At 43.1% G+C, this 26,789-nt stretch overlaps 1 protein-coding gene across 3 annotated transcripts in view; it reads left to right on the top strand.

The window, feature by feature from the left end:
* Positions 1-13,000: 13,000 nt before the first annotated feature.
* The window catches only part of LOC138768696 (beta-1,3-galactosyltransferase 2-like), a 37,720-nt gene continuing 23,931 nt past the window's right edge, over positions 13,001-26,789 (top strand). The window contains exon 1 of one of the 3 annotated variants that reach the window (XM_069946652.1): positions 13,001-13,056. In XM_069946652.1, coding sequence (XP_069802753.1) covers positions 13,008-13,056 — 49 coding nt within the window. In that variant the 5' untranslated portion in view covers positions 13,001-13,007. Of the gene's footprint in view, positions 13,057-26,633; positions 26,700-26,789 lie in introns of those variants that run through there. The other 2 variants (XM_069946664.1, XM_069946662.1) reach the window with 2 other exon arrangements.

Here is a 26,789-nt window from a genome sequence, read left to right as displayed (position 1 = left end):
ATGACTAGGTCGGTGTTACCATTCCATTTGTCACAGTCTTAAGCTTTATAGAAACTTTCTTTACCTAGTAACTAAGATTACCTAGAGTGAAAGCTGCACTCCACACAATGGTATCCAGTCTGTAGATGTCAGCGTTCCGCAGCTTTCACTATAAATAAAATCTATTGTTGTGTTCTGATAAACGTCCTAAAAACAATCACAAATGAGCTTTTTGCGAACGACCTGAAATTGTTCACCATAATACACTGAATAGTTACGACATGTCAAAAGTTATTCATCAGGGCAGGTCTCACTGCTGACACCCACTCTGATCAGGAGATATGGCCGCAATGCATTCCCCGGCCAGCAGTGCAGTACGTCAAAATATACCGTAAAAGTCTATGGGAATTGTTTATGTTCTGAGCCACTGGCCAGGAGAAGATGGCATTATCCTTCCTCGTCTATATCTTCTGATCAGAGCAGGTGTGAGCAGTGAGATCTGCCCTGATCCGATGACTTGTCAAAAGTTATGCTGCGTTTACACGGAACGATTATCGTGCGAATTTGCACGGTAACGATCGCATTCGAACAATAATCGTACGTGTAAACGCTGCGAACGATCAAATGACGAACGAGAAATCGTTCACTTTGATCTTACAACATGTTCTAAAATTGTCGTTCACAAAAAATTCGCAGATCGTTCCGTGTAAACAGTCGTTCGCCGATTTAACCAATGTGAGATAGGCTTAAACGATTGCAAAACGAATTTCCGTACGATATATCGTACCGTCTAAACGCTGACCGTTATGAAAAAAAATTGTTACTCCGACATCGTTAATCGTACAATCGGGCCAATTATCGTTTCGTGTAAAGGCAGCATTCGTTTTCGTAACAGTGACCATTGAAAAGGTTATACACATCTGGGGCACCAATAAGCTGTTAGAATCCCATAGATACAGGTACCACCTCTGTGACCCGCACCTATTCTCAGATTGAGGTTTCGGGCCCCCTCTGGCCTGTTTGCAGCTGAAAACTGCCTAATCCAGCAAGTTAGGGTTTTATGGGGGCCCAATAATAACTGTAAATAAGCGCCAATCTGCTAGATCGGCGCTCGTTTATTGGGCCTATTACACGGCACGATTATCATTTAACAAGGGCTGCAGGGACATTGTTACCAATGTCCTTGCAGCCCTTGCTTAACTTTAAACATTACCTATCCAGGCTGCAGGGCTCCTCTTGCGGTCTTCTTCTCCCTGGCTCCCGCGCGCTCCAGCTTCAGAGCAGCCTTTCTGAGCTGAGATGCCGCTCAGCCAATCACTGGCTGCGACGGTCCCGTCTTGTGATTGGCTAAGCAGCCTGTCAGCTGAGACAAGCCGCACTGAAGCTGGAGCGCGCGGGAGCCGGGGAGAAGAAGACCGCAAGAGGAGCCCTGCAGCCTGGATAGGTAACGTATATCGTCAGCCGCCTGCCGCGCACAGCTACTACACGGTCGGTACCCGAAATTATAGGTTCAAGCCCATATGAATGATCAGCCGATGATGGTTGCCATTGGCTGATCGTTGTATTCATTACATGGAGCGATAATCGGTTGGATAATTATCGTTCCGTGTAATAGTACCCTTACACAATTTGTGTGACTCTCACCCCGCTGTAACTATGGCAGCACTAGCACGGTGCTCATAGATACGGGATAGACAATACACCACAGAAAGTATAAGTCTGTTTGGGCGGCCAAAATGGACCTATTATAACCCGCCACTGATTACCACCATGTAACTGTAGACGTATACACAAACCCCTAAACCTGGCACAGCAGCAACCTCAGTACCTGTAAACTGAATACCTGAAGACAGACAATGGGCTGCCTTTCAATAGTGTAGACTTTCAGTCTTTTGTAACTCATCTTGGCTTCACCCACTCAGAAATACCTCCTTACTGGACTCGGGCCATTGGCAAAGTGTAACGCCTAATGTGATTATTTAACAAATCTCTCAGGACTGCCACCATGGAACACAAGAATTTACAAGAATTATACTGACTCCTTAGACAGTACTGAGGCACCCACACTACATGGAAAGTGGATTTCCCATTGGATGCTAATTCTGACAGAATTTTACCACACAGAGGTAAGGCGGTAGCTGAACCGTACGGGAAAGTCTTCAGGTTAGTACACTGCAAAGCAGGTTTGTTCTTAAGCTGATTACAGACTAAGGTAACAAGTAGTAAAGAAAGCTGCGGGCACTCACCGATATAATGCGATGCTTCTTTATTTCATAACAAACGCCACGATCCTACACAGACAACGTACTCATTATGGCCATTTCGCGCGCATGCGCTCTTCCTCAGACCACCAGGGTCTCCACCCGAGTGCCATTTATTTAGATGACTTTTGGGGGGTTAGTTATTTTGTGCACATTTGGAGACCCTTCTTTAGTCACTGAGAATAATGGACTGCACTTTCTGTGGTAGTTTTGCAGTGAGGGAAGATTGTGGTTTAGATCTGTAAACTTTTGCATAGTGATTGTTTTCTATGGTTATGACAGGTTATTCTCCTTGCTGAGGATAAGACCCTCCGCAGTTGTAGCAGGTGGCAGCCCGTGGCTTCTAAGGGAGCTTTTCTACAAAAGATGGCCGCCCTGGCATACAGGCTATGTTCTCTATACTGGGCTCTGGGCTACTGCATGGATAAGTGCTGTGTCCAGCAGCCTTGATAAAGTCATGGTGGGATTTCTGAGTACTCGTCTCCTTAACATCACAGTAAGCTGCAAGGTGTTTGAATCAGACAGGATATTCACCAATGCTTTCAGTTGCTGACTGCTTAGTCTGTCTAAACAACTTGAAAATTTCAAAGGCTGCATTTATATGCGGAGAGAAGAGCTTACTTAAAGTGTAACTCTCATTTGATTTTTTTTTTCTTTTGCAGAAAACAATAGTTTAAGTGATTTTAAGAAACTGTGTAATAGATTTATTAGGCAAAAAAAGCCTTTTTCTGTATTCAAAAAGCTGTTTGCCAACCCCCCTTTGCCTTTTCTCCTCTCTGCACTCACTCTCTGCACTCACCCCCTCAGCCTCTACCCTCTCTCATAATGAACGCATAAATCCTGCTTCTTCTGAAGTGAGGGGGGAGGTAGGAAAAAGTTTTTGGACTACAGAAGGAAACTCATTTCCTTGACATCATCTGTTGGTGGTGGTTCAGGACGGCCCCATATATTATTTTTCTAATCTCATTGTATTTTCTTGGGGGGGGGGGGGATTTAATTTTTTGTACATTATTGCATATATAGCAAAACTATGTGAACAGTATAAGAACAACAAAAAAGAATCTTGGCCGAGTATGAAAATAAACCTGTGCCCTGGTACCCAGCTACCTCACATATAATGCTGTGCCCTGGTACCCAGCTACTTCACATATAAGGTTGTTGTGTGGTTGAGGAATACTTTGTTTTGACCTTAAGGCTATGTTCACACTGCGTACGATTCTGGCCGCATTTCGTACGCCGCCGTACATGTGCGGCTGAAACTTCGTGCGTGGGAAAAATAGACATGCGGCCGGATGCGTACAAACCGCGAACATACGCCCGTAGTACAGTTCTGCTTCCCTAGCTTGTTTCTAAGCGATCTGAAACAGGTCATTTACTTGGAAATCTTCGCCCAGCCTAATAAAACTCACAGAACCTCTTGGATCGAAAAATCAAGTTCAATTTGGCTGAAATAAGTACTTTGTACAGGACCGCATGGAAATCCACGGCTGTGAGTTGGAACATTTCCGTCCTCAAACAATGGTCTTGTTCATTTTTCACTGCGCTGTATACGATCTGGCCGTAAGCTCATACGTAGTGTGCATTGTGCGGGCGTATATCGTATACTTTCAAGCGAACGCATCAACCTCAAAACTAAGTGCGTATATTCGCGGTTCGCACTACGGCCGGAAAGATACGTAGTGTGAACATAGCCTGAAACTGTGTTTGGGTATTGTATGTTAATAGGGTGCGCTGCCTCTGTACTTATCACACTGCTACACACCTCTTTACAGCATACACTATAGTACATTGTCAGTGCAAAGGTTAACAATTCTACTTTACCACATCCACCATTACATGTATGGAAGTAAGATGCTTTGGTCACATGATGTCTCACAACCAATGAAAGCTTACTCTAGTCCAGCTCCTTTTTAACTTAGAAAAGTGTGGATCTGATCTAAGCATGGAAACTTGTCTGCGAGCTTAGCTACTGCTAGTGAGATCATTTAGTCAGCTCTTTAGCTGTAAGTTTCCTAAGTTTGCTGAGTAACAGAAGGCTAGGAGAGACATGCAAATAGGGGGAAAGTTCCAGGACAAGCTCCAGTCTCCAAAGTTGCCCCTGAGCTCAACCTGATTGTCTGTAAAGGTCAAGCCACAGAGGCGATTTTGCTTCCGCAGAGATATGTTTCCTCTTCAAGATTCCGAGTCAAGTCAGGTATTTCAGAAGCATCTGTGAGAAGAACCAGCAAGATAGGCTACTTCTCAGAGCCTCTAGGTGGACTCTACCACTTCCCAAAGCAGTATGAGACATTCACCATTTTTTCAGACCTCACTGCAAGGATAAGTTCTATGTTCTACAAGCTTCTTCTAGTCCAGGGTGGGATAGTTTTCTGAAGGGCCCCCTGGCATTTACCATTCTCCTATTAGTGGTGATCGGCTTCCACGTCAGTGATTTTGTTCCTGCATTCGTCCCTCCAGATATGTGACAGATCTGCACAAATCTCCTGTGAGTACAAATGTTTCTTCATTACTACAGACAGCCAAACTGTAAAGAAACACAGCTCATTGAAAAACAGCTAATTAAAAAGGAGTTTGTGGTTCACTAGGGATGCTACACTTGCACCACCACCCTGCCATGTGACATATACAATACACTACTGCACCCAGCTAACTCTGAACGACACCATCTGTATAACTCACCACAAAAGTACCTGTGCAAATATTAAGGCCCCATTCACACGTCCCTGTTAGTTGTTACTGTCAGGAAATCCTGATCAGGAGGCCTCAAAAGACATCAGGAAAGTATCAGGATTTCCTGACACTAATCTGTTTTTACCTTCAGTAAACCATCAGGAAATGCCTCAGTAGATGCCGCCAAGCGCCGGGGGCTGAGGTTTGGGGAGCAGTATGGGGGGCAGGGGTGGATTAACTTTTCCATAGGCCCCGGGCTGTTCACCAGGCCTGGGCCCCCCCACCCCACTGTAACTATGGCAACACTAGCCTGGCGTTCATAGCATAGTATAGATAATGTCATGATGTCCTGATTTGTGCAAAATTGCCATAAAAAACTGTGATTTTTGCAAATCATGGCGGAAGTGTAGCCAGGAGACAGTACACCACTGAAAGGATAAGTCTTTTTGGGTGGTCATGGGCCCCCCAGAAGCTCAGGGCCCCGGGCTGCCGCCCGGAACGTCCCTGTTATGATCCGCTACTGATGGGGGGTCAGGCTGCAGGAGGCCAAAGCAGACTTGAGGCGGCGGCAGGAAGAGGCCGGGGGACTGGAGGACACCAGCAGAGCAGACCAGGAACAGCAGGAGGCTGGAGGAGACAACCGGTGAGGTTTGGGGGGAGAGGGGTACAGGTGGTGGGCAGACAATCCGGAACCCCGGACGCTTTCCTGATATGCATCAGGAAAGCGTCCGCGGTTCCAGCGCTCCCATAGACTTCTACGGCGGCGTCCGGGCAGGAATTCCGGACAAAAATAGGACATGTCCTATAAAATCCGGATCTATTTTCCGGAACGGACACCCCTCCGGAAAAATCCGAAAGGGTGTCTGTGACTAATAAAAGTCTATGGGTCTGGAAATCCGTTTTTTCCGGGTGTGTAAAAGGGGGCCTAAGAAGGCATAGAAAAAAAATAGCACAAGTGCACATATAGAGCAAGGAATTGGGGCAAAGTGGTTTTGCTTGTGGCTTCTTCGAATCAGTTTTTGTTAGCTGAAACCAGGGATGTCTCTTCTGCTTTTTATGACTCACTGCTGGTTTTTGCTTACAAATACAGACCAGTATACTTATTATACTTCATTTGAATAATATAACCAGTGCCAGATGCATCACATTCAATACCGGTGCAGCCTAGTGCCCCATAATAATATAAGCTAAATGCCCCATAATATAACCAGCCACATGTCCTGTGACATATTACAGTGCCAGCCATATCATACCCCATAACAGTATAGCCACATGCCTAATAATATAACCAGTCACGTCAACTAATCCTGGCCATCCACATCATACCCTACCACAGTGCAGCCAATTGCCCCATGTTAGTGCCAATCACATGTTGTGAGGTGTATTTTTGGCGGAGAGACAACTGGGATGGATATAGGCAAATAATCCGGCAACCACTTGGCAGGGCGGCATTTTATTTAGGGTAATGGCCCTGATTTCCAGCCATGGCATCATAGCAGTACATGAGTGGATCAGAGCTAGGCCTGGAGACATCTCTGGCCTGTGATAAAGACTTTATGACTACAATAAAGTAACGATAATCGGCCGGATCGGCCCCATTTGGCCCGATTCGTCCGATTATAATTCGGTGAAATAGAGAGAACGATCAGCCGATGATCGTGTCATCGGCTGATCGTTCATTTAGGGCCAGACCTAAAATCATTGTTCCCCCACCGCGTATCGCTATGGTTGAATTGCGGTGCGCGGCGGGCGACCGACGATTGACAGGCTGCAGCATCATACATTACCTATCAGGTCTTCTCGGCGCTGTCTTCATCCCCGGGTCAGCTGACCGGCCATTCTGAAGATAGAGCGCATGGGACCCGGGGATGAAGACAGCGCCGAGAAGAAGCCTGGACAGGTAATGTATGCTGCAAGGGCTGCAAGGACATCGGTAACAATGTCCCTGCAGCCCTCGCTCAACGATCATTGGGCCGTGGAATAGGCCTAGTAAACGAGCGGCGATCTAGCAGATCGCCGCTCGTTTACATCGTTGATCGGGCCCTCCTCGGCCCGTGGAATAGGACCCTTACCCTAAGAGAAATATGGGAAGGTCCAGGCTGTCATTGAGATTAATAATTCCTGACACAACCAAACACGGAAGGTTACTGACAGTGACTACACCCAGAGCCAGTGATCTACAAACAAGTCATGTGCTGCAGGTAGAAAGTCACTCAGGGTAAGAGGAAAATGGAGTGTTCTGGTTAGTCAATGTATCTAAGCCTTTTGCTTGTGGTACAGTCTGCTGAGGTGGTGTATCTAAGCTGATTGTGTTTGGGCTGTTAGTGCAGAAGTGTAGTGAGTCTCTACGACTCTTCCTGTGGTCACGGTGACCGGTAGCTACAGCACTAGTCTAAGACTGGCCGACCAGTGTCCTCAAACAAGCTTCAGGTTTGTAGACTGGCGTTCACTTCCTAGGGCTGCTAATGAAATGTTGGGTCCCGACTAGGGATGGTCCGAACCGAGTTCGGTTGGGGTTCGTATGAACCCGAACCCTCGGTAATGATTCCCGATGTCTGCCCGCTCCGTGCAGCAGGCGGATCCAGAGGGAGGACCGCCTGGAAAACTGGGATACAGCCATAGCCATAGGCTGTATCCCAGTTTTCCAGGCGTTCCTCCCGCTGTATCCACCTGCTCAACGGAGCGGGCAGACAGCGGGAATCTGATGCCGAGCGTTCGGGTTCATACGAACCCGAACCTCGGCAGGTTTGGACCATCCCTAGTCCCGACACATCCAAGCTTGCTCGAAGTTCATTCAACGCTACGGGTACTATTACACGGGCCGACTATGGCCCGATCATTTTAGTAAACCTGACGTTAACTGGACCTATTAGACGGCTCGCTAATCGAGCGTTAGAGATGTCCATGCAGCCCTTGCCCAAATACCTGATACCTTACCTCTCCCCACTTCCGGTCTTCTCTCCTGTGCTCCGCAGCACCCCGGTTCTGGTGGCAGCAGCGTCTGATCACAGCCAGTCACAGGCTGGGCCCGCCACAGGCTGTGATTGGCTAAGCGGCCTGTCATCTCCTCGTTTGCTCCTCATTCCTCGCACGCTGCCGCCACGAGCGGGTGAGTCCGGGGAGGGCTGGGGGAAGCTGCTGGGGGGGGGGGGGGGCTGCCCGGGTGATCGCTGATCGTCCTGGCAGCCCATAGGTTATAGTGGCGGTCTGCTGCTGCCGCTCCTGTTACACAGAGCAGCGGCAGCAGACCGCTGCTACATAAGTCGTTTGTCTTTCAACATGTTGAAAGACAAATGACTTCAATGATCAGCCGACATGAATGATGTCAGCTGATAGTTGCCTCCTATTCCACGGGACAATTATCGGCCATGACGGCCAAATACGGCCCATAATCTTTCCGTGGAATAGGGCCTTTAGAGTAGATATGAGCCAGATTACTTACATCAGCATTCACAGTCTACCTGGAGCAATAAGGGGATCATTATGTAAATAGGGTAAACATTATAACCCGCACCTCTTATGTAAAAGACTTATACTGGTTTTGGACAGTTTATTGCCATTGTTGTCTATGACATGTAAATATATGTATACTGTAATGGTTTATGTACTTTGCAAGCTGTGCTCCTGTACTGTCTAAGCACCCTGTGCAGCAGAAAAAGATGGCTCTCATACTAATAGGATCACTTCCTAGGGTTGTGCAGCATAGGTGTGAGTGCAATGAACTTACCACATGAGCTGCACTTCCAGCACTTATCAGCTGCTGTATGGCCTGCAGGAAGTGGTGTATACTTTCCAGTCTGCCACATCTGCCCATGTCAGGAACTGTCCAGAGCAGTAGCAAATCCCCATAGAAAACCTTTACTGCTCTGGACAGTTCCTGACATGGACAGAGGTGGCAGCAGAGAGCACTGTGTCAGACTGGAAAGAATACACCACTTCCTGCAGGACATACAGCATCTGGTAAGTACTAGAAGATTTTAAATAGAAGAAATATACAAATCTGTATAACATTCTGAAACCAGTTAATTTGTAGTGGAAAAAAGCCTCTGTTCTCGAACTTAATCAGTTCTGGAAGGCTGTTCCAAGCAGTTCGAGAACAGAGCTGTAAGTTCCTATAGGGAACAATGTAAAGGTCTTTAAAGGGGTTGTTCAGCGGAAAAAAAAAAAATTCTTTCAAATCAACTAGTGTCAGACAGTTCTATAGATTTGTAATTTACTTCTATTTAACCCTTAGACGACCCTGGGCGTACCGGTATGCCCTGAGCTATGAAGCTTTATAGCAGGTGGGGTCAGATGCAGAGAGCAGCCTGGCCCTCACCGTTAATGACTGGCTGCAGCGATCGCGCTGCAGCGTGTCATTAACTCCTTAAACGCCGCAAGTCCCCTGTCACTTACCGATCGGGACCCCCGCAGTTTGACTGCGGGGGTCCCGATCGTTAAAACGGACCGCCGGAGGTCTCTCACCTGCCTGCGCGCGGTCCGATCAGCGATCTGCTCACTGAACCTGCACAGGCAGACTCAATGAGCAGATCCCCTATCTCACTGATCAATGCTATGCCTATGGCATAGCAATGATCAGTGTAGTAAATGAAAGTAATGTATGTACAAGTCCCCCAAAGGGACTTTATATGTGTAAAAAAAAAAAAGTAGAAAACATTATTACACTACCCCAAAGCCCCTCCCCCAATAAAAGTTCAAATCACCCCCCTTTCCCATTATAAAAATAAAACATATAAAAATAAATAAATAAACATATAATATACCGTAGCGTGCGTAATTGTCCGATCTATTAAAATTTAACAAGCGTCATTGGGAACGGCGTAGACGAAAAGAGGGGAAAAGTGCGCCGATTACTGATTTTATGTTACATTATATATAAAAAATTAATAAAAAGTGATCAAAACGTCCGATCTTCACAAATATGGTATTAATAAAAACAAGAGATCATGGCGGAAAAAATGACCCCCCATACAGCCCTGTAGGTGAAAAAATAAAACCGTTATAAGCGTCACAATAGGCCCATTTTATTAATAATTAATTGCCAAAAAAAAGGATTTCATAAAAAAATATATATATAACATTAGAGAATCTGTGTAACCTGCATATGGTTGTGTTCAGACTGACCTATAAAATAACGGTATCATGTCGCTTTTACCGTATAGTGCATTACGTAGACACAGGAACCCCCCAAACGTTACCATATTGCATTGTTTTTTACGATTTCACCAATTTATATCTTCATAAATAATATATTTGGGATTCCGTCATACATGTTATGGTAAAATGAAAGACGCCATTACACAGTACAACTATTCCTGTAACAAATAAGCCCTTACATGGCCTTGTAGATAGAAAACTGAAGGTGCTAGAGCTCTTAGAAGGGGAGGAGGGAAAAACGAAAGCGCAAAGATCAAAATTTGCGCAGTCCACTGGGTCATTTTGGGCCTGGTCCATAAAGGGTTAAAGATCTCAAGTCTTCCCATACTTATAAGCTGCTATATGTCCTGCAGGAAGTGTTGTTTTATTTACATTCAGACACAGTGCTCTCTGCTGACATCTCTGGCCGAGACAGGAACTGTCCAGAGCAGGAGAGGTTTTCTATGGGGATTTGCTGCTGCTCTGCACAGTTCCTGACATAGACAGAGATGGCAGCAGAGAGCACTGTTTCTGAATGTAAATAAAACAACATTTCCTGCAGGACATACAGCAGCTGATACGTACTGGAAGACTGGAGATTTTTAAATAGAAGTAAATTACAAGTCTATATAACTTTCTGACACCAGTTGATTTAAAAGAAAGAATTTTTCGCTGGCCAATCGCTTTATTTGGCTTTTGCCCTCCATGGGTGCAGAGCACCCGGCCCACAGAATGTAAAGACTATCAGTAAGTAGCGGGGCATTTTGCCTGGAGTACCCCTTTAAGTTCTTTATTAAAGATCCATAAAAGCATGTTCACATAGAGCAATAGGTCATAGAAAAAATACCAGCGGGCTGAACTATTGTTATTCACATCATAGACAAAAGAGTGGAGAACCAGGAATGAGGTATTGTACAGGAAGACAGAAGTGTGGATAATGGGATAGGTAAACATACAAATGGCAAACAATGTTGTGATAGATGCAAATAAGGTGACACCATATGTAATGTACTATTGTGATACATTACACAGGACACGGGATTGGAAAGAAAGAACAAGAGAAATAATAAAAATATAACTATATATTGTAATTTAGAAAGATCAACTGAGCACTTCGGCTTTAGCTGCTCTTTGCTCTGTAGACAAAGCTTCCCCTGTAGGGTAGTTAGCCAACCTTTAGCTTTAGCAGTGCATAGTGGTTGTGGAAGAATCTCTTGGAAGTAGTAGTGGTAGCATCTAGTCCCCCCAGGCCAGGCTTCTGCAGGAACAACTCTCTCTGTGTACTCTTACTTGTCCCCTATCTAGTGGATAGTTGACAAGTTATTTTGCCTGCTCAACCTCTTTAAGTACTTCGAGTGTAAAGACCCTATAACACCAAACGATTATCAGTCGTACTTGGCCGATTACTGGCCGTTTTGGACGATAATCATTTGGTGTAATAGCGCATGTTAAAAGACCACAATCAGGCGACATTCACAATGTCGGCAGATCTTGGTCTTTTAACATGCTGAAATGTCTCCATCATGACAGCAACTACTCTCACTCCATGTAATAGGAGCGGTGACAGCAGAAGGGCGCAGACTTCAGTGGCCCACCCCTCCTGATCTAAAGATCATCCTGCTGCTCGATCACATACATCAAATGGAAGAGCTTCTCTGGGATTCTTTATACTACCCCAAACGATATAACCAATGTTGGCTTCCATGGCTTACTTTTAGATGTAAATAAACATATCCAACCCCTACCTCCAGATTCTCCTATGAGGCCCGTGCAGAGCCCATGAACGTTCAGAAAAGGGCGATAGTTAGGGATTCCGATAGTTCTCTGCCTCATCAGGTTGAGCTTGTTTCCCCAACCTCTGATCTCCCTTTTTACCTCTCTTCCTCATTCCTTCTGTTCTTCTATCCAACCCTTCTGCATTCCAGAATTCTACTTTCCTTAGTTCTTCCCTTCTGCCCTACAATGTTGAGTGACCCGTCCTAATAGGGTGATACAAGCCCCAGTCGTGGTTATCTGGGCAAAGGTAAGTTTCCGGGGACGTCCAAGTTACCTGCGAGATAGGATACATAGACCTTCCTCGGATACTGCCCTGCACTTTTTAGACTGGTTCTCGGTGTGGGTTAGAGTGTTTCTGGACTTTTCTCCCTTAATGTTCTTAGCACTGCATAATAGATATAGTAGAAGTAGTAGTAGAAGAACTAGTTGTCTCTAGCTGCATCTGAACACACACGTGTCTTAGACTAGACTGCCCTACTCACTTCCTCCCATGCGGAGCTAACTAACTCCTCCTCCTAGGTTGTGTGTGTGGAGAGCAGAGATAGGCAGAAGAAGAGAAAGCACCTCCTATAGGCTGGCACAGAACATTTGGTATAACAGTAACATTAACCCATTACCTTCCTGCAGCTAGGCATAAACAAGACTTAGAAATAACACTGACACCTAGTGGCGAAACTGTAAACTACTCCATCACCTAACCTGGAGTGAGAGCTTTTCGAGAGGTGCACAGAACACTTAATAGCGGAACGCCACATATGCTTTAAGGACGCCATATACTGTGCCATCTTTTTGCGACTTGTGCCTTGCCATAGGTTTTCTAAGTTTTTATGTCATTGAAAATATTTGAATAAAAAATTATGAATAAATAATAATAAACCTATATTACTACATAGTGATTTTATAACTATTAGAAATCTAGAAGGCTTCTACCCCTCCTCCTACTATAATAAAAGAAGACAACAACCCAATAAAAATAAATTGCTTAAAACAGACAATGCAGCATAAGTGTAAGAGAGTAATAGAGAGTAATGGAGAGTGATAGTGCGGCTGAGAAGCACTCTCATACACAACCTAAAAAGGGAACAGAGATTTCCATTCAAACCCACAGGGACTGCAGGCGGCTCGGATGCCAATCTGCTTCCTTGGGCGGTGTACGGGAGCGACTCACATCCTGCACAAGAATAGATGAACATTAGCAGCGACTTCAAGGGGTTAAAGGTACAGGTGACCAATGGTAAAGAATAAGCCGGTGTCTGTGCTCCACAAACAGGGAGAGCAGAGGGTTAACTTCCTTGCAGGGCTCCAGACACTGACTCCTTACTGGTGTGTTACTGGTATGGCAGACATAGACAGTTACTGGTGAGGAGCTATACTGGACTGGGTTACTTCTGTATTTAAGCCTATGATGTATGATACTGACGCTGTATCTAAGCCTATGATGTATGATACTGTTTGCTGCTCTGCTGTATCTAAGCCCATGATGTATGATACTGACTGCTGTATCTAAGCCTATGATGTATGATACTGACTGCTGTATCTAAGCCAATGATGTATGATACTGACTGCTGTATCTAAGCCAATGATGTATGATACTGACTGCTGTATCTAAGCCAATGATGTATGATACTGACTGCTGTATCTAAGCCAATGATGTATGATACTGACTGCTGTATCTAAGCCAATGGTGTATGATACTGAATGCTGTATCTAAGCCAACGATGTATGATACTGACTGCTGTATCTAAGCCCATGATGTATGATACTGACTGCTGTATCTAAGCCTATGATGTATGATACTGACTGCTGTATCTAAGCCCATGATGAATGATACTGACTGCTGTATCTAAGCCAATGATGTATGATACTGAATGATTTATCTAGGCCTGCTTTGCTCTGCTGTATCTAAGCCTATGATGTATGATACTGACTGTTGTATCTAAGTCTATAATGTATGATACTATCTGCTGTATCTAAGCCTATGATGTATGATACTGACTTATATCTAAGCCTATGATGTATGATGCTAACTGCTGTATCTGAACCAGTGATGTATGATATTGACTGCTGTATCTAAGCCAATAATGTATGATACTGACTGCTGTATCTAAGCCTATGATGTATGATACTGACTGCTGTATCTAAGCCAATGATGTATGATACTGACTGCTGTATCTAAGCCAGTACTGTATTATACTGTCTGCTCTATCTAAGCCAATTATGTATGATACTGTCTGCTGCACTGCTGTATCTAAGCCTATGATGTATGATGCTAACTGCTGTATCTGAACCAGTGATGTATGATACTGACTGCTGTATCTAAGCCAATGATGTATGATACTGACTGCTGTATCTAAGCCAATGATGTATGATACTGAATGCTGTATCTAAGCCAATGATGTATGATACTGACTGCTGTATCTAAGCCCATGATGTATGATACTGACTGCTGTATCTAAGCCTATGATGTATGATACTGACTGCTGTATCTAAGCCTATGATGTATGATACTGTCTGCTGCTCTGCTGTATCTAAGCCTATGTATGATACTTACTGCTGTATCTAAGCCTATGATGTATGATACTGACTGCTGTATCTAAGCCTATGATGTATGATACTGACTGCTGTATCTAAGCCTATGTATACTTACTGCTGTATCTAAGCCTATGATGTATGATACTGACTGCTGTATCTAAGCCCATGATGTATGATACTGACTGCCGTATCTAAGCTCATGATGTATGATGCTGTCTGTCATGTATGTATAACTGAAGAAAGTCATACACATCAGATAAATATCAGCCAAAACATGTACAGCAATAAAACTACATTTTGCGTGTACACAGCTTAAGTCTTAGTTCATCTTAAAGGGGCTATCTAAACTTGGAAAAACATTGCTGCTCTCTTCCACAAACAGCGCCACTCCTGTCTTCAGTTTGGGTCTACATTGTTTTAAGCTTAATGGAGCTTAATTGTAATACCGAACACAACCTGAGGACAGGGGTGGCGCTGTTTTTACAAGGAAGTAGCTGTGTTTTTCTAATCCTGGATAACCCCTTTAAGCCTTAGTTAGGGTATGTTAAGGCCTCCGTTTTTTATTTTCATTTCTTTTACAGAAACTGCATTGTGTGAACAGAACCTTAAACTGGTTCCATGCGGCAATTGGTTGCCCCATCTGCTGAATATTGTGGGTGGGGGAGGGTTGAATCAGCTCGCCATCACTGTGTCCCCTGCTGAGGTTGACATTTGGGAGAGGGAATAAAATATACTTAAAACTGCCCCAGGTCTCGACCACCCTACAAGCACCACAGAGCTAAGATTGGTGGTCGGGAACCTAGGCAACAAGCTTACCACAGGGAGACAAAGGGGCCAAACTTCAAAAGAAAGCAATTTTGCTATTGTCTCAGATGGTATGTAGAAAAAGAGAACTGACAGGAATCACTTAGCAATAAATGGAGACCAAAACATGTAAAGAACGTAAAAGAAAAACGATACGAGAGCGTAATACATCAAGTAGCAGAAAGACTGTAAAAGTAACAAAAGATCTGAGAGTGCAGTCTATCTGCGTGACTGCTCCTGGCTTAAAGTGTCACTGTTGTTTTTTTGTTTTTCTTTTGCAGAAATCAATAGTACAGGCGATTTTAAGAAACTTTGTAATTGGGTTTAGTAGGAAAATCTGCCATTATCTGCATTCAAAAAAACCTTACCCCCCCCCCCCCCCCCCCTCCTCTCTCATTCACTGCTCATTATCAGGAAATCTCAACTCTTTTACATCAGTCGGGCCCTGTCTGTCCTATGGAGAGGGGAGGGGGAGGAGGGAGATTAGTCGGCAGCAGAGAGCAGAGAACAAAGGATTACACAGTGAGAGCTGTGTGAAAGCCGGTATTCAGAGGTCAGAGAGGTCAGGCTGACTTCAGAGAAGATAGCCCGGTCATGTACCTGTAAATTAACTCTTTGTTGTCCTGTTTTGGTGCCTCATCTCCCTCCACCCCCCACCCCCTCTCCATAAGAGAACCATGAAGACGAGGGGAGAGCTTCAAACTGCTTTTTCATGATAAAAAACACATTTTTCGTCTAATAAACCTAATTACAAAGTTTCTTGAAATCGCCTGCACTATTGTATTCTGCAAAAAATTATAAAACGACAGTGACACTTTAACAACTATAGGGGGGATTTCTCAATGGTTTCATGTAGTTTTTGGGGTAAAATATTTGCACATTTTTGAGAAATTGCTAAATGTGATTTTTGTTTGTGTTTAATGCAAAAATTAGTGACTGTTTTATACTGTGGTCTTGTGAAATCATTGGGAACCCCCACCCCGCAACCATTCCTTGCCCCCAATGGACTCTATATATGGGGTTTTAGCTCACATGTTTTATTTGAGTACTTTTGTATTGTTGTTTTATATGGTTGTTTTTATCCTTTCTTATGAAATTTATATGGTGCTAGCACTTTGTCCGGCCATTTTTAGGGTATGTTCACGCGCTGTACAAACAGCAGCCCTTATGCCGTGAACGACCATTTTTTACACGCGATTATAAGAAACTCTATAATAGGTTTTATTAAGCAACAGAGTTTCCTTCTGTACTCAGAAAGCTGTTTTCCTACCTCCCCCCTCACTTCAGAAGCAGGATTTCTGTGTCCATTATGCTCTATTGAGAGGGGAGGGGTCGAGGGGGGTGAGTGAGCACAAAGAGGAGAAAAGGCAGCTCTGCACAGCACAACATCCTGCAATTTTCTCTCACCAAGCTCCCAGATAAGCACTGACCTTTCTGACAGTCTCCAAACTGTACAGCTGCTTATCTGCTCTCCCTGCTCACTCATCCCCCTCGGCCCCTCCCCCCTCCATAAGTTATGATGGACACAGCAAACTTGTCTTCACTTTGCTCCTCTGTTATAAAGACGGCTTTTTCAGATAATGCCCAGATAAGAAGTAAGGTAGGAGGTTGGGAAACAGCTTTTTGAGTACAGAAAGAGGCTTTTTTGCCTTATAAAACCTATTACTCAGTTTCTTAAAATCGCTCGTACTATTTCTGCAAAAACAATTTTTAAATGAGAGTTACACTTATAATCATGATGATCCAGCTGTATGTAGCGGCCTTTGTTTGTACAGCGTGTGAACATAGCCTTATAGTGTCGGATTGTGGGAGGGGGAGAGGTGATGGAAATATAATATAATATACGAGGAAGGAAATTCTGTGCTCAGGTTCCCCTGATGAAACAGGAAATGCTAATCCGTTGGGGATTAAATTGAGAGATTTCACACTTTACTTACAAAATGCTGTTTGCCTGAGACGGATGGACTTCCTTCCAGGTTAAGTAGGTCAATACAAAAGCTTGGAGGACACGGCCACATTTAGGGCCTATGCTGCCACCGTGACCGGCCCGCGCACCATCAGGCAGAGATTAGTCACTTTCAGCTGCAGATTTTTGTACAGATTATATAAATTGTCCCTGTTTAAGTGTTCAAACCCCAATCTATAAATATGCCTGGGAGAAGCACATGGTGGCCTGCTCCGCTGCCTGCTCAGCTGTCTGCTCTGCTGCCTGCTCCGCTGCCTGCTCAGCTGTCTGCTCTGCTGCCTGCTCCCTGCTCCACTGCCTGCTCTGCTGCCTGCCCCACTGCCTGCTCCACTGCCTGCCCCACTGCCTGCTCCCCTGCCTGCCCCACTGCCTACTCCACTGCCTGCTCCGCTGTCTGCTAAGCTGTCTGCTCCGCTGCCTGCCCAACTGCCTGCTCCACTGCCTGCTCCGCTGCCTGCCCCACTGCCTACTCCGCGGCCTGCTCCACTGCCTGCTCCACCGCCTGCTCTACTGTCTGCTCCATTGCCTGCTCCACTGTCTGCTCCATTGTCTTCTTCATTGCCTGCTCCATTGTCTGCTCCACTGCCTGCCCCACTGCCTGCTCCATTACCTGCTCTACTGCCTGCGCTACTGTCTGCTCCACTGTCTGCTCCACTGCCTTCTCTACTGTCTGCCCCTCTGCCTGCTCCACTGCTTGCTCTACTGTCTGCTCCATTGCCTGCTCCACTGCCTGCTCTACTGTCTGCCCCTCCGCCTGCTTCACTGCCTGTGTGGTGTCCCACCACAGGTGTTTCTTGTCTTTTTGTCTTTACACCCCTTGCAAAAGTCTGTACTTTAAAGTAAAAGTGGTAATGAAGTAGTACCTAAGTTGTGCCACTAGATGTTGCTAGTATGAATATTGTGTACCTAAGTACTGCACAGCTGTAGGTCTTTATTAAATGGTGATGATCTATTCTTCAGCTGATCCTTGTCTTTGTTATACGGAGTGATGATCGTTTCTTCAGCTGATCCTTGTCATTATTACACGGATCGATGATCGTTTCTTCAGCTGATCCCTGTCTTTATTACACGGAGCGATGATCGTTTCTTCAGCTGATCCCTGTCTTTATTATATGGAGTGTTGATCGTTTCTTCAGCTGATCCCTGTCTTTATTACACGGATCGATGATCGTTTCTTCAGCTGATCCTTGTCTTTTTTACAAAGCGATGATCTTTCTTTAGCTGATCTTTGTCTTCATTACACGGAGTAATGATCAGTTCTTCAGCTGATCCTTGTCTTTATTACACGGATCGATGATCGTTTCTTCAGCTGATCCCTGTCTTTATTACACGGATCGATGATCGTTTCTTCAGCTGATCCCTGTCTTTATTACACGGAGCGATGATCGTTTCTTCAGCTGATCCCTGTCTTTATTATATGGAGTGTTGATCGTTTCTTCAGCTGATCCCTGTCTTTATTACACGGATCGATGATCGTTTCTTCAGCTGATCCTTGTCTTTTTTACAAAGCGATGATCTTTCTTTAGCTGATCTTTGTCTTCATTACACGGAGTAATGATCAGTTCTTCAGCTGATCCTTGTCTTTATTACACGGATCGATGATCGTTTCTTCAGCTGATCACTGTCTTTATTACACAGAGCGATGATCGTTTCTTCAGCTGATCCCTGTCTTTATTATATGGAGCGATGATCGTTTCTTCAGCTGATCCCTGTCTTTATTACACGGATCGATGATCGTTTCTTCAGCTGATCACTGTCTTTATTACGCAGAGTGATGATCATTTCTTCAGCTGATCCCTGTCTTTATTACATAGAGCGATGATAGTTTTTCTATCTTTATTACACAGAGAGCTGATCTTTTTTCAGCTGATTCTTGTCTTTATTACACGGATCGATGATCGTTTCTTCAGCTGATCCCTGTCTTTATTAGGCAGAGTGATGATCTTTCTTCAGCTAATCCCTGTCTTTATTACACAAAGCAATGATCGTTTCTTCAGCTGATCCCTGTCTTTATTGCATAGAGCGATGATAGTTTTTCTCTTTATTACATGGAGCAATGATCTTTTCTTCAGCTGATCCCTGTCTTTATTACACGGATCGATGATCATTTCTTCGCCGATCCCTGTCTTTATTACATAGAGCGATGATAGTTTTTCTCTTTATTACGCAGAGTGATGATCTTTCTTCATCTGATCATTATCTTTATTACACACAGTGATAATCTGCCTAATGAGCCTGATCGGGCGGATTATCGCTCCATCTAATAGGCCATTAGTGATATAACACTTTCTGCTCTGTTTGCCTTATGCCTGGTCGGTCTGGATTTGTCGCTTTGGATTGTAGATTTAGCCTGACTTGTTGTTTCTTTTGGCTTCTCCTTGTTGGGAGTTTCCGTGTGTGACACTTCTCTATAGAAAACTGCAGCTGTGTTACACTCCTCTGAAAGCCGCTTAATATTCTCTATATACAACTTTTTGCTTTTATTTCTGTGGCTTTTTTTTTATCCTTTTCACTTGATGTGATTTTTTTTAAACCTTCTAACTTGATGTATTTTTTTTTAATTTTTGACGTTCTCACATGATGTGATTGTAATTTTTTCTAACCTTCTCACATGATGTAATTTTTTAAATTTCTTTTTATCCTTCTAACTTGATGTGATTTTTTTAAAACCTTCTCACATGATGTAATTTTTTAAATTTCTTTTTATCCTTCTCACATGATGTGATTTTTTTTAACCATCTCACGATGTGATTTTTTTAATTATTTTTTTAGGTCACTGATTACTTTTTAAACACTCAGCACGCTATGGCAATGTTCACACATAGTATTTCCATCAGTCTTTTGTTTCATATTTTTTCAACCAAAACCAGGAGTGGAACTGACAGGGAAAAGTTATAATGGAAAGATTTGCACAGTTTCTGTGTTTTCAACTTACTCCTGGTTTCGATTGAAGACTGACTGACTGACTGACTATGTGAACATAGCCTGTAGGGCTGACATTTTTCACATTTTTCTGCCATATACCTCCATAGGGTTTTAAAAAAAAAACAAAAAAAACACATGTCTCATTGTTTGGTTTTTTATTATTATAATTTTTATGATGTCATTTCATGTCCTTCAGGAGAAATCCTCGAATAACATAACGGCTAAGTTCACACTATGTAAAAATGACGTCCGTCTTTCACTATTGCACAAATAGCAGCTGTTCTTTCAAAAAAAATTGTGCAATGACGGCCGTTATTTTTACATAGTTTGAACCTAGCCTATCAGAGAAGCAGGTAGACAATTATATAAAAACTGCATACAAGAAAATAAAACACTGCAGTTCTCAAGCCTTAAAAAAGAAAAAGTGGGTGAGGAGGCCCGGATGGTTCTCTCTCTTTACACCACACATGTGGGTGGGTCCTGGACTAATATGTGTGTATTGATATGCTGTGCAAACTCTACCATATAGGTCAAAGGGCAGAATTTATGACTGTGCAGGAGGCACTGAGAACCCAGGCTGTACTCATTAACCCTTCACTGGCTAACACTATTGAGGATAAAAAAAAATCTTTATTTGTACGGTATAGCAACATTATTTATGTTAGGAAGCATTAGGTATGGAGAGTACTATACTAAAGGAGGTATTATGTATGTAATGTACTATACTATAGGAGGTATTAGGTATGTAATGTACTATACTATAGGAGGTATTAGGTATGGAGGGTACTAGACTATAGGAGGTATTAGGTAGGGAGAGTAATATACTATAGGAGGTATTAGGTAGGGAGAGTACTATACTATAGGAGGTATTAGGTATGTAATGTACTATACTATAGGAGGTATTAGGTATGGAGAGTAATATACTATTGGAGGTATTAGGTATGTAATGTACTATACTATAGGAGGTATTAGGTATGGAGGGTACTAGACTATAGGAGGTATTAGGTATGTAATGTACTATACTATAGGAGGTATTAGGTATGGAGAGTACTATACTATAGGAGGTATTATGTATGGAGAGTACTATACTATAGGAGGTATTAGGTATGGAGAGTAATATACTATAGGAGGTATTAGGTATGGAGAGTACTATACTATAGGAGGTATTAGGTATGGAGAGTAATATACTATAGGAGGTATTAGGTATGGAGAGTACTATACTATAGGAGGTATTAGGTATGGAGAGTAATATACTATAGGAGGTATTAGGTAGGGAGAGTACTAGACTATAGGAGGTATTAGGTATGTAATGTACTATACTATACGAGGTATTAGGTAGGGAGGGTACTAGACTATAGGAGGTATTAGGTATGGAGAGTACTATACTATAGGAGGTATTAGGCATGTAATGTACTATACTATAGGAGGTATTAGGTAGGGAGAGTACTATACTATAGGAGGTATTAGGTATGGAGAGTAATATACTATAGGAGGTATTAGGTAGGGAGAGTACTAGACTATAGGAGGTATTAGGTATGTAATGTACTATACTATACGAGGTATTAGGTAGGGAGGGTACTAGACTATAGGAGGTATTAGGTATGGAGAGTACTATACTATAGGAGGTATTAGGTATGTAATGTACTATACTATACGAGGTATTAGGTAGGGAGAGTACTAGACTATAGGAGGTATTAGGTATGGAGAGTACTAGACTATAGGAGGTATTAGGCATGTAATGTACTATACTATAGGAGGTATTAGGTAGGGAGAGTACTAGACTATAGGAGGTATTAGGTATGGAGAGTACTATACTATACGAGGTATTAGGTAGGGAGAGTACTAGACTATAGGAGGTATTAGGTATGGAGAGTACTATACTATAGGAGGTATTAGGCATGTAATGTACTATACTATAGGAGGTATTAGGTATGTAATGTACTATACTATAGGAAGCATTAGGTATGGAGAGTACTATACTATAGGAGGTATTAGGTATGTAATGTACTATACTGTAGGAGGTATTAGGTAGGGAGAGTACTAGACTATAGGAGGTATTAGGTATGGAGGGTACTATACTGTAGGAGGTATTAGGTATGGAGGGTACTATACTAAAGGAGGTATTAGGTATGGAGAGTACTATACTATAGGAAGCATTAGGTATGTAATGTACTATACTATAGGAGGTATTAGGTATGGAGAGTACTATACTATAGGAGGTATTAGGTATGGAGAGTACTATACTGTAGGAGGTATTAGGTATGTAATGTACTATACTATAGGAGGTATTAGGTAGGGAGAGTACTATACTATAGGAGGTATTAGGTATGTAATGTACTATACTATAGGAGGTATTAGGTATGGAGAGTACTAGACTATAGGAGGTATTAGGTAGGGAGAGTACTAGACTATAGGAGGTATTAGGTATGTAATGTACTATACTGTAGGAGGTATTAGGTAGCGAGAGTACTAGACTATAGGAGGTATTAGGTATGTAATGTACTATACTATAGGAGGTATTAGGTAGGGAGAGTACTATACTATAGGAGGTATTAGGTATGGAGAGTACTATACTATAGGAGGTATTAGGTATGTAATGTACTATACTGTAGGAGGTATTAGGTATGGAGAGTACTATACTATAGGAGGTATTAGGTATGTAATGTACTATACTATAGGAGGTATTAGGTATGGAGAGTACTATACTATAGGAGGTATTAGGTATGTAATGTACTAGACTATAGGAGGTATTAGGTATGGAGGGTACTATACTGTAGGAGGTATTAGGTATGGAGGGTACTATACTATAGGAGGTATTAGGTATGTAATGTACTATACTACAGGAGGTATTAGGTATGGAGAGTACTATACTATAGGAGGTATTAGGTATGTAATGTACTATACTATAGGAGGTATTAGGTATGGAGAGTACTATACTATAGGAGGTATTAGGTATGGAGAGTACTATACTATAGGAGGTATTAGGTATGGAGGGTACTATACTATAGGAGGTATTAGGTATGGAGAGTACTATACTATAGGAGGTATTAGGTATGGAGAGTACTATACTATAGGAGGTATTAGGTATGGAGAGTACTATACTATAGGAGGTATTAGGTATGGAGAGTACTATACTATAGGAGGTATTAGGTATGGAGAGTACTATACTATAGGAGGTATTAGGTATGGAGAGTACTATACTATAGGAGGTATTAGGTATGGAGAGTACTATACTATAGGAGGTATTAGGTATGGAGAGTACTATACTATAGGAGGTATTAGGTATGGAGGGTACTATACTATAGGAGGTATTAGGTATGTAATGTACTATACTATAGGAGGTATTAGGTATGGAGAGTACTATACTATAGGAGGTATTAGGTATGTAGTGTACTATACTATAGGAGGTATTAGGTATGGAGGGTACCAGTGGCGGTCTTTGGCACCAAGCACCCCAAGCGATTGCTTGGGGCCCCCAACATCCAGGGGGGCCCCCTCGCCCCGATCTTGTGCTCAAGACCGCTGGACAGGGCCGCTGCCCCACTCGCTGCTGCCATCTGAACTGTAACTATGAGCACTCGTAATGAGCGCTCATAGTTACATGCAGCAGCACTGACAGGGCGGGAGACATTGGCCCCCTTCCTGTCAGTCACTCTTGTGGCCGCAGGAAGGGTTTTCCCTGCAGTCACAAGTGGCAGCTTTTCCTTGTGGTGCCGGCGCTCCAGTGACATCACTGGAGCATCGGCGCCAGGACAACGGGAGTGCGGCCTTTTGTGATCGCAGGCAAAACCCTTCCTGCAGCCACAAGAGTGAAGAGAAGAGGAGACGCCCGGACCCAGGTGAGTATAAGTGTTTGTTTTATTGTGTTATATACTATATGGGAGGGGGAGCACACAGGGGTCTGTTTAACTGGGGGAACGCACATCGGGGGTCTATATAAATGGGGGGAGCACACAGGGGGGCTATAGACTACTGGGGAATCACAGAGGGGTCTATATACTACTGGGGGCAGCACACAGGGGGTCTATATACTACTTGGGGCAGCAGAATGAGGTCTATATACAACTTGGAGAGCACACAGGAGGTCTATATCCAAGTGGGGGAGCACACAGGAGGGCTATATACTACTGGGGGAGCACACAGGGGGTCTATATACTACTGGGGGAACATACAGGGGGTCTATATACTACTTGTGAGGCACACAGGTGGTCTATATATAACTGGGGGAGCACACAGGGGTCTGTATACTACTGGGGCAGCACACAAGGGGTCTATATAATACTGGTGGGGCACACAGGGGGTCTATATACTACTGGGGGAACCACACAGGGGGTTTATATACTACTGGAGGAGCACACAGGGGTCTATATCCAAGTGGGGGAGCACACAGGACTTCTATATCCAAGTGGGGGAGCACACAGGGGGCCTATATACTAGTGGGGGAGCACACAGGGGGTATATACAACTGGGGGCAGCACACAGGGGGTCTATATACAACTGGGGCAGCACACAGGAGGTCTATATACTAGTGGGGGAGTACACGGGGGGCTATATATAACTGGGGGAACACACAGGGGTCTATATATTACTGGTGGTAGCGCACAAGGGGTATATACTACTGGGGGCAACACACAGCGGTCTATTGTTTTGGAACGCGTGTCGAGGGGGGGGCCCCAGACATAATTTCGCTTGGGGCCCCAGAAATGCCAAGACCGCCCCTGGAGGGTACTATACTATAGGAGGTATTAGGTATGTTATGTACTATACTATAGGAGGTATTAGGTATGGAGAGTACTATACTATAGGAGGTATTAGGTATGTAATATACTATACTATAGGAGGTATTAGGTATGTAATGTACTATACTATAGGAGGTATTAGGTATGGAGAGTACTATACTATAGGAGGTATTAGGTATGGAGGGTACAATACTATAGGAGGTATTAGGTATGTAATGTACTATACTATAGGAGGTATTAGGTATGGAGAGTACTATACTATAGGAGGTATTAGGTATGTAATGTACTATACTATAGGAGGTATTAGGTATGTAATGTACTATACTATAGGAGGTATTAGGTATGGAGAGTACTATACTGTAGGAGGTATTAGGTATGGAGAGTACTATACTATAGGAGGTATTAGGTATGTAATGTACTATACTATAGGAGGTATTAGGTATGGAGAGTACTATACTATAGGAGGTATTAGGTATGTAATGTACTATACTATAGGAGGTATTAGGTATGGAGAGTACTATACTATTGGAGGTATTAGGTATGTAATGTACTATACTATAGGAGGTATTAGGCATGTAATGTACTATACTATAGGAGGTATTATGTATGTAATGTACTATACTATAGGAAGCATTAGGTATGGAGAGTACTATACTATAGGAGGTATTAGGTATGTAATGTACTATACTATAGGAGGTATTAGGTATGGAGAGTACTATACTATAGGAGGTATTAGGTATGGAGAGTACTATACTATTGGAGGTATTAGGTATGTAATGTACTATACTATAGGAGGTATTAGGTATGGAGAGTACTATACTATAGGAGGTATTAGGTATGGAGGGTACTATACTATAGGAGGTATTAGGTATGGAGAGTACTATACTATAGGAGGTATTAGGTATGGAGGGTACTATACTATAGGAGGTATTAGGTATGTAATGTACTATACTATAGGAGGTATTAGGTATGGAGAGTACTATACTATAGGAGGTATTAGGTATGGAGAGTACTATACTATAGGAGGTATTAGGTATGTAATGTACTATACTATAGGAGGTATTATGTATGTAATGTACTATACTATAGGAAGCATTAGGTATGGAGAGTACTATACTATAGGAGGTATTAGGTATGTAATGTACTATACTATAGGAAGCATTAGGTATGGAGAGTACTATACTATAAGAGGTATTATGTATGGAGGGTACAATACTATAGGAGGTATTAGGTATGGAAAGTACTATACTATAGGAGGTATTATGTATGGAGGGTACTATACTATAGGAGGTATTAGGTATGTAATGTACTATACTATAGGAAGCATTAGGTATAGAGAGTACTATACTATAGGAGGTATTATGTATGGAGGGTACTATACTATAGGAGGTATTAGATATGGAGAGTACTATACTATAGGAGGTATTAGGTATGGAGAGTACTATACTATAGGAGGTATTATGTATGGAGGGTACTATACTATAGGAGGTATTAGGTATGTACACTACAGTATGGTAGTATTGTTTATGTGTATTATATGGGGTATTTGCTGGGTATATTATGGTGGCATTATGTATGTGTACCATATGGGTTAATTGGTACATATAGTATGCCAACCTTATTTATGTTTATTATAGGAGGTATTAGTTATGTACACTTAGTTTTAACCAGGTGAAGTAACAAAGAGAAGTAAGATATCTCCAGTATCAGCATATGTCGTGTGATGACAAATGACACAATAAAATCATGGGTAAGGGAGGGGTAAGAGGGCGGAGGGGTAAGAGGGCGGAGGGATAAAGTCAATGAGCATATAAGGTTAAGGTTATAAAATTCCGCATATCCAGGAGATCCGGCGTCGGCAGAAGTAGGAGTCCATGAAACAGTATGCGGCCCCAGTAACATAATACACTGGTAAGCCATTAGGCACCTAGTTAGATAAGTAGCATCACATAACTCACAGGGATACATAGCCCCTCACCATGGGACACCTGGATTTCAGGT

The sequence above is a fragment of the Dendropsophus ebraccatus genome, chromosome 1 (genome assembly GCF_027789765.1).
Source record: "Dendropsophus ebraccatus isolate aDenEbr1 chromosome 1, aDenEbr1.pat, whole genome shotgun sequence".
NCBI classification, from domain to species: domain Eukaryota; kingdom Metazoa; phylum Chordata; class Amphibia; order Anura; family Hylidae; genus Dendropsophus; species Dendropsophus ebraccatus.
The sequence above is the reverse complement of the archived record's forward strand: the minus strand, read 5'-3'. Positions and strand labels throughout refer to the sequence as shown.